General features: G+C 39.6%; 1 protein-coding gene across 1 annotated transcript in view; it reads right to left on the reverse strand.

Annotated features, from left to right (window-relative positions):
• Positions 1-299: 299 nt before the first annotated feature.
• The window catches only part of LOC107573281 (solute carrier organic anion transporter family member 1B3-like), a 29,529-nt gene continuing 15,102 nt past the window's right edge, over positions 300-14,726 (reverse strand). Inside the window, exons 6-14 of the mRNA XM_016259707.1 lie at positions 13,677-13,775; positions 12,996-13,180; positions 12,832-12,907; positions 12,537-12,721; positions 8,650-8,793; positions 3,936-4,120; positions 2,723-2,787; positions 2,507-2,624; positions 300-579 (exon numbers count right to left, since the gene is read on the reverse strand). Of these exons, the coding sequence (XP_016115193.1) occupies positions 360-579; positions 2,507-2,624; positions 2,723-2,787; positions 3,936-4,120; positions 8,650-8,793; positions 12,537-12,721; positions 12,832-12,907; positions 12,996-13,180; positions 13,677-13,775 (1,277 nt within the window). The 3' untranslated portion in view covers positions 300-359. The remainder of the gene's footprint in view (positions 580-2,506; positions 2,625-2,722; positions 2,788-3,935; positions 4,121-8,649; positions 8,794-12,536; positions 12,722-12,831; positions 12,908-12,995; positions 13,181-13,676; positions 13,776-14,726) is intronic.

The raw sequence follows: 14,726 nt of genomic DNA on the forward strand, positions 1-14,726 counted from the left end.
CATCAAAATCGTACCCAGAAATTGAACATAATACAAGGGTTAAACTTAAAGGCCTGAGCTTCAAGCCAGGTTTCTTTGCGTATAATTACTTTCTATCTTAAGAACAGATGTATGTTTTGATAAGTGTGTAAATAATAGAAATACAACTTTATGTATTAGATTCAGAAAATAGCTAAAATGTGTTGTAGCAAAAGGTCAATAAGTTGAACTTTGAAAGTCTCTGTTCACAAACAGCATCTACTCAATAAACATACAACTTAACACAACTTCACAGCCAAAACATTTACATTTTACATGGATTTGGGAGTTATATCTTTATAACAGTTTTTAGTGCAATGGACACATTTGACTGGAAGACTTCAGATAGTGGTCTCCTGGTCTGGCTTTTCATCGCATTTTATGATAGATGAAGATACATTCCTATTGCCAGTTGAAACACCATTGCCATCCTGTTCTGGAGCTTTTAATTGGGACTTCAGTGCTTGGTTCTTTTCACGATGAGACAGTCTATTGTACAGGACTCCGCACAGCACAAAGGATGCAGCAAACAGGCCATAAATAACACCCAAGTAAGAATTTCTGTAGAGAAAAAAAGTCATGTTATGACTGCAGTAATGAAAACACAAGTTACAAGTTTAAGTTAAAAGGGGTGGTTGATTGCGATTTCACTTTTTTAACGTTAGTTAGTATGTAATGTTGCTGTTTGAGCATAAAAAATATCTGCAAAGTTGTGGCGCTGAAAGTTCAATGCAAACGAAGATATCGCCTTTTAAAATTCTGGCAGTTTAATGCCTACAAAAATGACTGGTAAGGACTACAACAAGTTACTTCCCGGGTTTGTGACATCACAAGGCCAGACAAACCCCGCCCCCCGGGAACATGCAACAAAGGGGGCAGGGCCATGTTGCCCTGCTTTAGAGAAGAGGAAGAAAACTAGGGGTGCACGTAAAAATCTATTCATATATAAATTGCGATTCTGTCTTCTAACGATTCTAAAGGATTCACAAGTTTCAAAATCAATGTTCTAAAGCAGCGGTTCTCAATCCTGTTCCTCGCGTCGCCCTGCTCTGTACACGTTCTGCATCTCTCTCTCTCCCTCTCTCTCACCCAATCTATCATTCAGATCACCAGCTCAGCTCAAACAATGAACTGTTCCATTTATACACTTATTTTTACATAGCTATGAGAAGCGTTATACATGGACGCATGTGCGTTTGCCGTACTGTATTAAAGCTTTAATCAGGATAAAACCGTATATTAAACGCTAACAGAAGCAGTAGCATTTACAAATAACAGCGTATCTAAAAGTACGAGACACACAACAAACAAAATAAACATACCATTAAGAGCCATGCTTGCAGAGGTTCTACGCGATCCTCTTCACAAATATCCTCTGCGTCTCAATCGGGCTCAAGTTGATAAGCAATATAGATGACGCCATTGTTTACAATACAACCGGAGCACATGCCGCTGAGGTGAGGGGTGGGACATTTAGACGCGCACTAGAGGCGGTTTAGCCAATCACAACACACTGTACTAGCTAACCAATCAGAGCCCATTGCGTATTTCTGAGGGAGGAGCTTCATAAAAGCAGGAAATGATGATGTTAATGCTTCGTTTTTTTTAAACGACGCATTAACACATGTTAGACTGCACCCCATAAACACAATCGAGCCAAAAGTAAACAATTTTATATTATATTATATTATATTATATTAATTTAAACAATTATTATCAAACAATTATATTCATTTAGTAACATAAATATATCTTAAAGTAAGCTATATCTTTAGAGTTTTATAATTCATTATCTTCTTGTCGATTCACCAGTTCACATTTACAACTGCGTGTTTTCTGCGTAAAAATAAGGGTCGTCGCCAACTGGACAACCTTGGAATTTGTTGTCGTGATTATTCATATAATGAGGTTTGGCCCTTACAAATTGCGGGAGTTTTACCGGAAGCAAATGTAGCAAACATATAAAATACGCCCAGTGGGATTTTTTTTTTTGATAGAAATATAAAAAATACGGGAGAAATACAGGAAAATATTTAAATGGGATGATAGCGGGATAGAATGGTAAAATACATGAGAATCCCAGGAAAAACGGGAGGGTTGACAGGTATGATCAAGCCTAGAAAAAAAAAACAGTCAACCACCCCTTTAATACAAGTGTTAAAAGTTATAAGCTGCAGAAATATACAATTTTCACAATTCAAACTATTTTCCTGTTGACACTGTAAAGCTGCTTTGACACAACCAGTATTGTATAAAGTGCTATATAAATAAAGGTGACTTGTCTTGACTTGACTTGACAATTTTGAGCTGATGGTGGTGCTAGAGGGCTTGAAGGGAAAACTATCAAATTATTCTGAGGATTATTCTGGTCATTCGTTAACAAAATAATTTTGCAACAACAAAAACATTAAACCCACATTCGCACTTCCAGAAATTCAACAAACAAACATAGAAGTGATTCTGGAAGTGCCATTGTAAGTTTACTAACCTGAAGGCAATGGAATCATAGATACGACACGCTCCTCTCCCTCCACATTGGTTTGTGCCCCATTTCAGACAGGTCCTGTCAATCAAGGCTCCAAAATATATTGCAGGGGGAATTCCACCTAGAAAAGGATTTTTTTTTCCTCGATCAACTCGAGATATTTTTTTCTGTTGTATTATAATCTTGTCTTGAAAATAAATACAAAATAAATCCTCTTACCCAGAGTCCGAATAAGCAGGATATGCACACCAAGAGCCAAAGACTTTAGTTCTGGATTTATGGATCTAAGAAAATAACAGTTAAAAGAACATATTAAAATATCTGTTTCCCAATCTGAAATGTCCTAAACAAATAATTCTAAAACAAACGTGATGCAGAATTTATTTTTGTTTCATGTGCCAAGGGAAAACTTGCATCTACACTGCATATAAAGGTATATTGTGTGGATAAAAGTGAGGGAGGAATGTCTAAAAGGGTGGAATATTAATGAAATATACTATAGCGTCTCGACCAATCTGACACACTAATTTTTATTTGATTTAACAAATCAATTATTCATTAGATTAACAAATCGTCACAGTCCCCTCACTCAATATACTGGATGCCAGGATTTCGGCTGAACACCATCCCCCACCTTGGTCACCATGACAACTAATCATGATATCACTGGTTTTATGGCCTAAAAGGAATGCAGGGGATAAACTCCCTCATTTTCCTCATAAGAAAGACACACAATGCCCAGAGAAATGGACTGTTCTCTAATTAATTCATAGGAAAACCTTTCTTTGATTGAATACCCATATCCTTTGGTCATTGTGTATACCATTACTGTCTTGTATATTGTTTGTTGTAGTGTATGCTGTTTTATTCATGTTATCATAGACCACTAGTTAATATAACCTCACCTATTTCATGTCTAGTATCTATGAATTCGCTTTTTTATGATCGAAACAAGCGTGTTATTAGAATTATATGCTGATACCTATGCAACATATTGATGTTCTAAGAATCTGTACTAATTTGTGCCTCAACACTCAAGCGAATTACATATGCAAAATACCATGCTTACAGACAAAGAGTCATAAAACTCCCCAGTATTTCGAGCTAAATTCGCTACAATACTTTGAAAAAGGTCCGTTTGTTAGCAGCTACACATAGCCACACATTATGTATTTTTAAAGAAATGGTGTTACTTCAACCCTGTTAGTCTACTCATCAACCGTGTTATGTCATACATTATAAAATACACTGTAAATGTTGTAAAAACAAAGTTTTGATGCATTTCTTTCTTTCTTTCTGTCTCTTTTTTAATGTTTCATTACAGTCATTACATTACATTGTTTATTACCCATGTACTGTATTACATATAGTTTATCTTAAAGACAATCAATTATTTTAAAGGTGTTATTACACTGTTGGAAACAATCATTACCTGAGCAGAATAATGTAACCTGGTGTTGCTGCACAAGCCGGGAAAAAGGAACCAATGATTGTCACCGCCATGTAGAACTTAAACATGTAGTCACAATCACTCTTGCGAGGGCACTGGCCCAGCACTGCTGACATGTTTGCATATGGGAAAGGCGAATCTCCAATGCAGGTGCAGTTGTGGAATACCTTTGAAAAGAGTCAGATTGTGTCAACTACTACAAAACAAACAAATGCAGTAGGGTCTTAATACAGTAAACCCTACAGTATCTATATTTTTTTTGTCTGTCTGTTTGTTTTTTCCTTCCCCATTAAAATGTAGTAGTAAACAAAGGTTTAGGATTTGGCCATTTCTACAGTGATGAAATTTAGGTTAAACAACAAATATTCAACACTAATTCAAGGTCACTAATCAAATGTACAGTAACCACCCATGTTCAGGTTTTTGTACAAAAGGTCACATTTGAAGCACACAAAACAGGCATCACATGGATCATCAGGTTTACACAAATACTTAATGCCAGCTCAAGTGCTGCTGTCAAAAGGGGGACTACTAAATACAGAAACATATTGAAAATCAAATTATATTTTCACGAATGAAACTCCCACCGTGCCTCCCGCTCACCACCAGAGGGAGCTCTCTCCCAAGTTTTGAACTTTATCCGGACTACACACATACACACACTCACATACCTGGCTCTGATTGCTCCTGTACCTGACTCTCGTTAAGTGGACTATTTAACCAGCTCTCAGACTCTCCCTCATTGCGAAGTCTTGTATTGCCCCGGTGTACATTTCTGAGCGTTTCTTCCCATGTCTGTCCTCTCTGTTGATTCCCGAACACTTGCTATTGTTCTTTGATTACTGTTTGTTTGCTGCCTGCCCCGACCCTTTTGCACGTCCCTGACTACGATTTGGCTTCTCTCCTCTGTTGTGTTTGCTGGTGTCTGACCTTGCCTGTTTGATTACGATTTCAATAAAGCTGCAGATGGATCCTCATTCTGTCTCCAGAGGAGCGAGAGCGCCGAATCATTCAACATCTGTGTCTCTATTGCGGGTGGCCGGCCATCTCCGGGCTTCCTGTCCCACACGACCGCCTCTTCGTAATCCCTCGGCAGTGAGTCCTTGCATTCAGGCACATCACTCCAGTATATGCATAAAAGTACCCATGACACTATCCATAGAGGGTAATAACATATCTACCTCAGCACTATTGGATTCAGGGGCAGCGGGGAATTTTATGTCACACGAATTCGCTCAGCAACATAACATCTCTCTAATCCCTTGCAATTTTTTGCTGGCAGTGGAGGCGCTAGATGGATGTCCTCTGGGTGAGGAAAAGGTCATGCACACCACCGTGGACTTATGTTTGGAGACCAGGACCCATCACACGGAAAGCATTCGTTTCTACATCATCACTTCACCACATAACCCGGTAATTCTCAGACTTCCCTGGTTACGACAACATGACCCACTCATCTCCTGGAAGGAGGGTCGGATCATTCAGTGGGATCCTTCATGTCAAGTCAAGTTTCTGAGCAACAAGCCAGCAATCTCAGTTCAAGCAGTCAAACTCACAGAGAAATCAGCTCACTCATCCACACTTCCCTCAGAGTACACGGACCTCGTGGAGGCCTTCAGTAAATCCAAGGCGTCAGAACTACCCCCTCACCACTCTAGCGACTGCGCTATTGACTTACTTTCAGGCACAACACCACCCAAACGCCGTATCTTTCCTCTATCTCAACCAGAGTCGGAGGCTATGGAGAACTATATCAACGAGGAACTTTCTAAAGAATTCATCAGACCATCAATCTCACCAGCTTCAGTAGGATTCTTCTTCGTTAAGAAAAAAGATGGAGGTCTACGTCCATGTATCGATTACCGGGGTCTCAACGACATTACTGTTAAATTCCGATACCCATTACCCCTGGTTCCATCTGCTCTGGAGCAACTTCGCAAGGCCAACTACTTCACCATGTTAGATCTCCGCAACGCTTACAATCTCATTCGCATCAGAAAGGGTGATGAGTGGAAGACAGCCTTCTCCACCTGTACTGGGCACTATGAATATTCCGCTATGCCTTTCGGCCTTGCTAACAGTCCTTCTGTGTTCCAATCCTTCATCAATGACGTCTTCCGGGGACATGCTGGATTGTTGGGTAATCGTTTACATCGATGACATCCTTATCTACTCCAACACATATGAGGAACACGTACAACACGTGAGGTCAGTGTTACAAAGACTCATCCACCATCAGCTGTATGCCAAAGCTGAGAAATGTGAATTTCAACAGACTGGTACGTCATTCCTGGGTTACATCATCAGTCAGGAGGGAGTAGCAATGGATGAGAAGAAGGTCAGAGCAGTTCTCGACCGGCCACATCCAGCAACACTAAAAGAACTACAACGTTTCTTAGGATTTGCAAATTTCTACCGCCGCTTCATCAGAAACTTCAGCTCTGTAGCTGCCCCTCTAACCTCCATGACAAAGAGAAGCTCTGCATATCTCATATGGTCTACCTCAGCACTAAAGGCCTTCAAGGAACTCAAATAATGCTTCACATCTGCTCCCATTCTTCATCACCCTGATCCTGAAATCCCGTTCAAAGTCGAGGTGGATGTCTCAAATACTGGCATCGGGGCCATTCTCTCACAGCGGCATGGTACTCCACCTAAGCTTCACCCTTGTGCCTACTTTTCTTGCAAGCTCAGTTCTGCTGAACAAAACTATGATGTTGGTAACTGGGAATTGTTGGCTATGAAGGCAGCTATGGAGGAATGGCGACACTGGCTAGAGGGATCTAAGCACCCCTTCGTTGTCCTGACGGATCACAAGAATCTGGAATATCTACGATCTGCTAAAAGACTAAACCCCAGACAGGCCCGATGGGCGCTGTTCTTTACACGCTTCGATTTCTCGGTCACACATCGACCTGGTTCAAGGAATACCAAGGCGGATGCTTTGTCACGTCAACACGACTGCCTAGATCCCAGTAACTCTGAGGAAAGCCTTCTCCCTGAATCATTGATTGTGGCCCCCGTCCAGTGGGACATCATGACAGAGCTTGAACAGGCCAATTCACAAGAAATCTCCCCTCCCGAATGCCCTCCCGATAAGATCTTTGTTCCTCAGGAACTCCGTGAAAGGGTCATGCAACACGTTCACTCGGGGCTCAGCTCTGGTCATCCTGGAATTACGGCCACTCTCCATCTCCTCCAGAACAAATTCTGGTGGCCAACCATGAGGACTGACACTATAGACTTTATCCACGGTTGCATCACCTGTAACGAAAGTAAATCCCCCAGACACCTACCATCCAGCTTGCTGTAACTCTTACCAGTTCCCCACCGACCATGGTCCCATCTGGCTATTGACTTTATCACTGACCTCCCCAAGTCCAATAACAACACCACAATACTCACCGTCATAGACCGTTTTTCCAAGGCCTGTCGTTTAATTCCTCTCCCCAAACTACCCACAGCTTTTGAAACAGCTGAATCCCTATGCAACTTTGTGTTTCGCATCTATGGGCTCCCTGAGGACATTGTGTCGGATCGAGGTCCCCAATTCACTTCCAGAATATGGTCCGCTTTCTTTCAAAAACGAAATGTCAACATCAGCCTTACCTCAGGATATCATCCACAATCTAATGGCCAGATGGAACGACTCAATCAGGAGATCACACGATTCCTCAGATCATACTGCCAACAGAATCAGACTGACTGCAGCCGTTACCTCATGTGGGCAGAGTACGCTCAAAATTCACTACAAAAACCCTCTACTGGACTCACTCCGTTTCAATGTATAATGGGTTTCCAACCACCGTTATTTCCATGGTCAGGAGAACCCACCGAAGTACATACACACACTCACATACCTGGCTCTGATTGCTCCTGCACCTGACTCTCGTTAAGTGGACTATTTAACCAGCTCTCAGACTCTCCCTCATTGCGAAGTCTTGTATTGCCCCGGTGTACATTTCTGAGCGTTTCTTCGCGTGTCTGGCCTCTCTGTTGATTCCCGAACTATTGCTATTGTTCTTTGACTACTGTTTGTTTGCTGCCTGCCCCGACCCTTTTGCACATCCCTGACTACGATTTGGCTTCTCTCCTCTGTTGTGTTTGCTGGTGTCTGACCTTGCCTGTTTGATTACGATTTCAATAAAGCTGCAGATGGATCCTCACTCTGCTGACGTCTCTTTACATATATACATATTACATATTTTTTCAGTACATTTTTTCACTCAAAATGTTGAATGAAAAATAAAAATAAAATTTGGCAAAATAGAAGCATTTTCACTAGTGGTGTAAATAATCGATACAAGCACTACCATTGCTAGTACTAATATTCTAATTTGGCATGTTTGTATACAATGTGTGGCTCCCCTTAAAATAATAAAAATACAATTTAAAACAACAGAAAATTGCTAGAACATTTAGAAATGTAATTAGTTTCTCTGCCTCTTTGAATTTACTTTTCTGTTAATTGAACAAATAATATGTATGGCTAAAATTTGTTTCACATGGGTAAATATTACGACAGCAGTTTCACTTTTGATGTTTGAGTTTGTCTACACAAATGTGTCACTGTAGGTATACATGGATGTTGTATACTATCGAAACAACAACAAAAGGTATAGAAGCATAGAAGTCTGTGGGTAAAACCGATTGAGCAACAGGCATGTAAAGGTCTGGAAAAGTGGGAATAGCTTACCATCTCCTTGCCAACTCCAGTGGAGGTTTGGCAGCCAGCGAGGCACGGGGAGGCATAGGTCAAGCCATTGCTGGCGGCGCATATGGGATCCCAGTGTTTAAGAGAGCAGGAGCAAGCCATGTTACATTGAGAAATTAGTGTATTCTGCTGGTAGGACACCTCTGGAGCCCTGTTTGAAATAAACAGAATAATTAAACCACTTTATATTTAGTTCAGTTACACCTGATAGAGTTAAAAATTATTGTATGTTCCTTTGCTTTAAAAAAAATCATTGTGATGCTCTGTTTGGGATCTGAATGACCCCTATTTTGGGATCTGAGAAACTCACAATAATGTCTCAGAAATACTGAACATTTATTACTAAATACAAAACATTTATTTTTCCAATTTTGGTCTGATCAGAGTATAATAATTATGATTTTATTATTATTATTAATCATTTTACGGCTGTCAGTTTAATGGTTAACTTAATTAGTTATGAAAAAATAATGCGATTAAAATATTTTAACGCAGTTAACGCACTGGCCCTGCCCCCAGACCTGTACGTCATCTTACATTTCATACAGTGGACTGCTGACAAATATGATGCAGGGCAACAACTTCATAAATGCAATTGTGCCCTGAAATTCAAGATATTGGGGCCAAAAATGCTCCTGTATGAGTTTGTCTCATATTTATAAGGGATATCCCACGAGCAGCGAGAACAATATCACACGAGTGCTGTTTGTCCCGAATAGTACGAGTGCAAATGTGTTTTTACACAACAGTTCAGTAAATAAGACATTAATATTGTGTTATATTTTAAACACAATATTGTCTGTTTTTGCTCAGTTTATCCAACAAAAATATTACCTATAAAGCCACAGCAGAACTGTTGTGCATCTCCAAGCAACACAGCTGTGTTTAGTTTCTGAATGAATCCGCTTTTTGAACGAATCATGTGAACAGATGATTCAAAGACCCATTCATAAAGAGACCCATTTACTTAATTCCTGAATGAATCAGCCGTTTGAACGAATCAAATGAAAGACTCAAAGACATTTACCGCCACCTGCTGGCAGTTTTAGTTACTTATTTAGAGTAGCCTATTATTTAATTAAAAAAGGGGGATAAAAGGAAAAAAAAACTTTAAAGGGATAGTTCACCCAAACAAATTTTATGACGTCATGATTTACTCAAACCTAAATGACTTACCTTCCTTTGTTGAACATAAAATAAGTTATTTTGAAGACTGTAACAAAGCTGTTTTGGTTACCAATGACTTCCATTGCATGAATGAAAAAAAACTTTGATGTTTCTTAAATTATCTTCTTTTGTGTTCCAAAGTTTATATTAGGCCATTGTAGCCTAAGCGTTTAAATGTTTGTATGTTTATATGTTGAATCAAATAAAATATTTATTTCTAAAGATACTATTTGTAATGTCTACTTAATACTTTCTCATTTAACACAAAAATAGCATCAAATAATCTTTTGGGGGTATTTTCACAGCCAAATGTAATTTGCGATTAATTAGATTAATTAATTGACACATCATGTAATTAATTAGATTAAAAATGTTAATTGACTGACAGCCCACATTTTTATTTGTTTTTATATATACTGCAAGTTTCATAGCTTAAGACGTCCTCCTCATTATAATCAAAGCATTTATTTAATCAAGCTCCAAAAAATAGCTAGTTTTGGATCTAATGGGGCAAGATGATGTCAACGTCAATTGGACAAATGGAGTGAAAGAACGTTTGCTTTGACGCATTTGGTTTAAACAGCTCATTCACATCTTTGTACAGATATCAGAAGAATCCCAGAGTAAGGAACAAGTGGATCGTTTAATTTTTAATGGCATCTGGGATTGTGTAAAAGGATCGATCTGAGCATTTTGCTTTGTAAATGAGGCACAGTGTCATGGAGTGTTCACAAAAAAAAAAAACATTTGTTGAAAGATGAAGCGGTACTAGATCTGACTGCAGCTGCATCACATTGTAAGTAAATGATTTCATAATGCTTTGTCTGGAAATTACCGTTTTATTTGGATTATGTTGTCAAAAACTTTTGCACCGCGGGAACCTTTTCATAGTACCAGAACTAATTGTGGAACAACCCACTTTTTGGCATTTTCGCACCGCCGGAACTGGGTGCGATTTTAGTACCGGACTGCCTTTTTCGAGAACCATATTAGCTCCTACTCCAGAGCAGGGTCTAACCAGCACATCTGGTACTACCCGCGACGCAAGTAGACATTGATTGGCCAAACACGTACGAAAACGCCCTCACCCACCATGATTTAAAATGCCATGTAAACATACTGTAAACATTGTGTCAACTTATTTCGCAAGTATGGAGAACAGCGATAGATGGACGGATGCTGAAGTGCAGGCACTTGTAGAAAATGTAGCACTGCCAGTTGTTGTTGGAGATTCCTAGTCCTCCTTTCCATTCTTTCAATCGCTTTACGTATACGTCGACATTCTATGTCCATTATTGTGAAACCCATGAGACACAACAAAAACACAGCTTCGATCACAGCATCCTCCATCCTCCTGTTGTTAACATTGTTCTTCTTTGTTTCAGTTGTTGAACGCCGCGCACAAATGACGTCCCTGTTGACCGGCTTATGTAATTTCCTAGTACACACTGTCAGTGCGAATGCAACCCTTTAAATTGTACTGGAAATAGTTTGCGCAAAATCATCCCAGTACTTTAGTACTGTACATTTAGTTTTGGAACTAAAGCGGTGCGAAAGGCCCTAATGATACTGTTTCCTATGCAATGATGTTAGCCAATAATAACAGTGGCTGATTCCTGAGAAGCCTTAAGGGACACACCCCTTAAAATCAGCCTGTTTCTGAGAGAAGTGCAGAATGAGGGTTGAAAATAATTATTTTTCCACATATTTATTTGTTTTTTTGTTGTTGTTGTTTTTTTTTTTGCTGTGGCACCCAGTGAGCAATTGTTGGTTCAGTGCCTTGCTTAAGGGCATCTCAGTTGTAGGTACTGAAGGTGGAAGAGAACGCTTTTCATTCAGTGTGTTCATTACAAATAAATTGATTATTAAAACTGCAAAAGCAGATCAATCAAGATCAGCAAACTTTTCTTATAGGCCTATTGTTAGATTAAATATAATAATAAGATAAATAAGATCTAATATAATGTTACACATCAGATGTTTTCCCCCAGCAGTTCTCCAAATGTTCACTTAAGACATAACAGATTATGTTTGCGTGAATAGCCTACTTAAATACTGTAATTCTGTGTATACAGTATACAGTACACAGTGTATATTTATCGTGATTGTGCGCTGGCGGAAGCGCTGTTATATACGCAATTCATATATCAGTCAGCGGCAGCACGAGAAGTGAACAGAGAATATGCTATATAGTCTTTAGCAAATTAACTCTCAGGAGAATACAGGAACAGGAATAAAGCAATGCTAACCAAAACAAGCAATGTTAATGCAGGACAAGGAACTGAGGAAAACCAAGGGCTTAAATACACAGAACTACCAAAAGAAACAAGACGGGACACAGGTGAAAGGAATCAATAATGAGGTAATCAAATCAGTAACCATTACATGATAAGAATGGGAGCACAGAGAACTAAAACCATGGAAACTAATGAATAATTAGTGAATGATTAGCTGGCAAAGTGCTGGGAACCACAGGAGATCACGGGGTTGGGGGGAAGAGAGCAGAAAGACCCAGAAACTCAGGGCTGGGTACAGGCCTTTTTGTTGGCATCAGATGATTTTTGTGAATTTTGCTTTTTTGTGATGATTTTATTTTTTTTACATATTTGAATAAGAGGGACAGCAAGTGGCACTCCTTTTGTATAAAGGCTTCACTATGTGTATTTTGACATACTGGAAATTAATATTAAACAGATAAAAACATAGGCAAATGTAAACTCACCTATTAATAATATGGCCCTTGATGCTGAATGGCCATAAGTTTGCTCCATGTACTTTGGCTGAAATGTCATCAGACCTATAAAACCATTGACTTGTATGATAGTGGTGATAATGAAGATCATGTAAATTGTGTTGCTGAAGAGTTTCTTCAGTGATGGCAGAAAATCTAGAAAATATCAAGAACTTTACGGAAGTTCAAGGGTTACAGTATGTTGGCTCAATAACCAAACCTCATGAAAAAAAAAATCAAAATGAAATATTTGATGAAATGCATACCTTTAGCCAGAGCTGCCATGGAAACTGGAGCTGGTTTGTCGGGAGCATTACTGTGCTTGTTGTTGTCAGGAATGAAAGGTTGTTCAGGGTTGTCAGGGTTGTTGTCACCCTGCTTAGGAAGAGACTTGGGAAGGAACCAAAAGGGAATTCCGGCCAGTAACATCACGCTCCTGCTCGCCCTCTACAACATTAGATTGTTTCACAGTTTCAGTCTCACCCTGCTTAGGAAGAGACTTGGGAAGGAACCAAAAGGGAATTCCGGCCAGTAACATCACTCCACCAGTTAACAAAAAGCCCAGCCACCAGGCACCAACCCAACGTGAGTCTTTGTGGTTGATAGTGATGGAATCTTCAAAAAAAAAAAAAAAGACGTGTGCATTTTCATAAATGAGCCAGAAGTGCTTATAACTTGAAATCCTAACAAACAGTAGGACCGAAGACCTCTTAAGTCAAAGGGTAACTTACTGGGTCAGTAAATAAATAGAAGACTAGTTATCATAGTTATTAAAAATCATGATTACTGACTTAAGGCAATAGTGTGTTAATGCAGAGTTATTCTCTTGCGTATTCAGGGTGCTTTTTTTAAAGTTAAACTTTTCAACCAAATTTGTAAAAGTGGCCTTGTCAATCGATTAGACTAAAAGACAAACATCTACTTTTCACATAATTCACATGCAACAAGCAACTATGACATAATAAAATTGAAGGTACAAATGCTAGTTTGTATGTTAAATACCTTCAAAAAAAGGTTGCTGGGATTTTTTTTTTCTAGAAATGTGCAAAACAACATCATATGATCAGTGTAGGGCAAAGAGCCATTATCAGTTGAACAAACAGGGGAATACCTAAGTCCACTGCTCCTATGTCCACGTAGAGCTTGGCACAGAAAGATCCTAGCATGAATCCAAACATGGGCCCCATTATTCCCATAGTTTGTATGAGAGCTGAAAAAATAAATCTGTATAAAAATACTGATTCACAGAATACATCACAGAAACAAATTCCATATTCAATACTTAATTACTTCAAGGGTGATATATGTTTTCATATGTGCATGTATTACTTCATAAATGTTTTCACGTTTTTGTTTTAAAATGTGCATACACACATAATATGACATAGTTAAACCTTGTGAAAAAGGTACACTTATTTTTACACAGCTTTTAAAAAGAGTACTTATTACATAAATAGTCTACTATAAAAAATATAGGTATTTATATAAAGTATATAAAATATACTTAAATGCAAACTGAATCCTTTAAGTCCTTAAGAATCCTTTAAAGTAAAACGTCTCTAGGTTACGTATGTAACCATGGTTCCCCGAGGGAACGAGACGCTGCGTCGAGTCGCTTTGGGAACGCCCTTGCGTGACCGCGTTCTGAAGCACGTGTCAAACCCGTCCAATGGAGCAGCGAGACGTCACGAGCAGGGTGACGTAAGCACCAGAAAGCATAAAGGCACATCCGGCCGGGCGCAAACCAGCTTCGATGAAGTAGCGCCTGCAGGGATGCAGGGAGTATGGCAAAGAGACGCAGCGTCTCGTTCCCTCGGGGAACCATGGTTACATACGTACCCTAGAGACTCTAGGTTACGTATGTAACCATGGTTCCCCGAGGGAACGAGACGCTGCGTCGAGAATTGCTTTGGGAATGCACCTGCATGACCGCGTTCTGAAGCACGTGTAAAATCAGCCCAATGGAGCAGCAAGACATCACGAGCGGGGTGACGTGAGCACAAACACGGCAAAGAGACGCAGTGTCTCGTTCCCTTGGGGAACCATGGTTACATACGTAACCTAGAGACGTTCCCCTTCAGGAACTCAAGCTGCATCGAGAATCGCTTTGGGAATGAGAATACCCACTGCGCCATACTACCAAGTCCCTGCCTGTGTGTGT

Source organism: Sinocyclocheilus grahami, unplaced genomic scaffold, assembly GCF_001515645.1.
Source record: "Sinocyclocheilus grahami isolate Dianchi unplaced genomic scaffold, SAMN03320097.WGS_v1.1 scaffold1910.1, whole genome shotgun sequence".
NCBI lineage: Eukaryota > Metazoa > Chordata > Actinopteri > Cypriniformes > Cyprinidae > Sinocyclocheilus > Sinocyclocheilus grahami.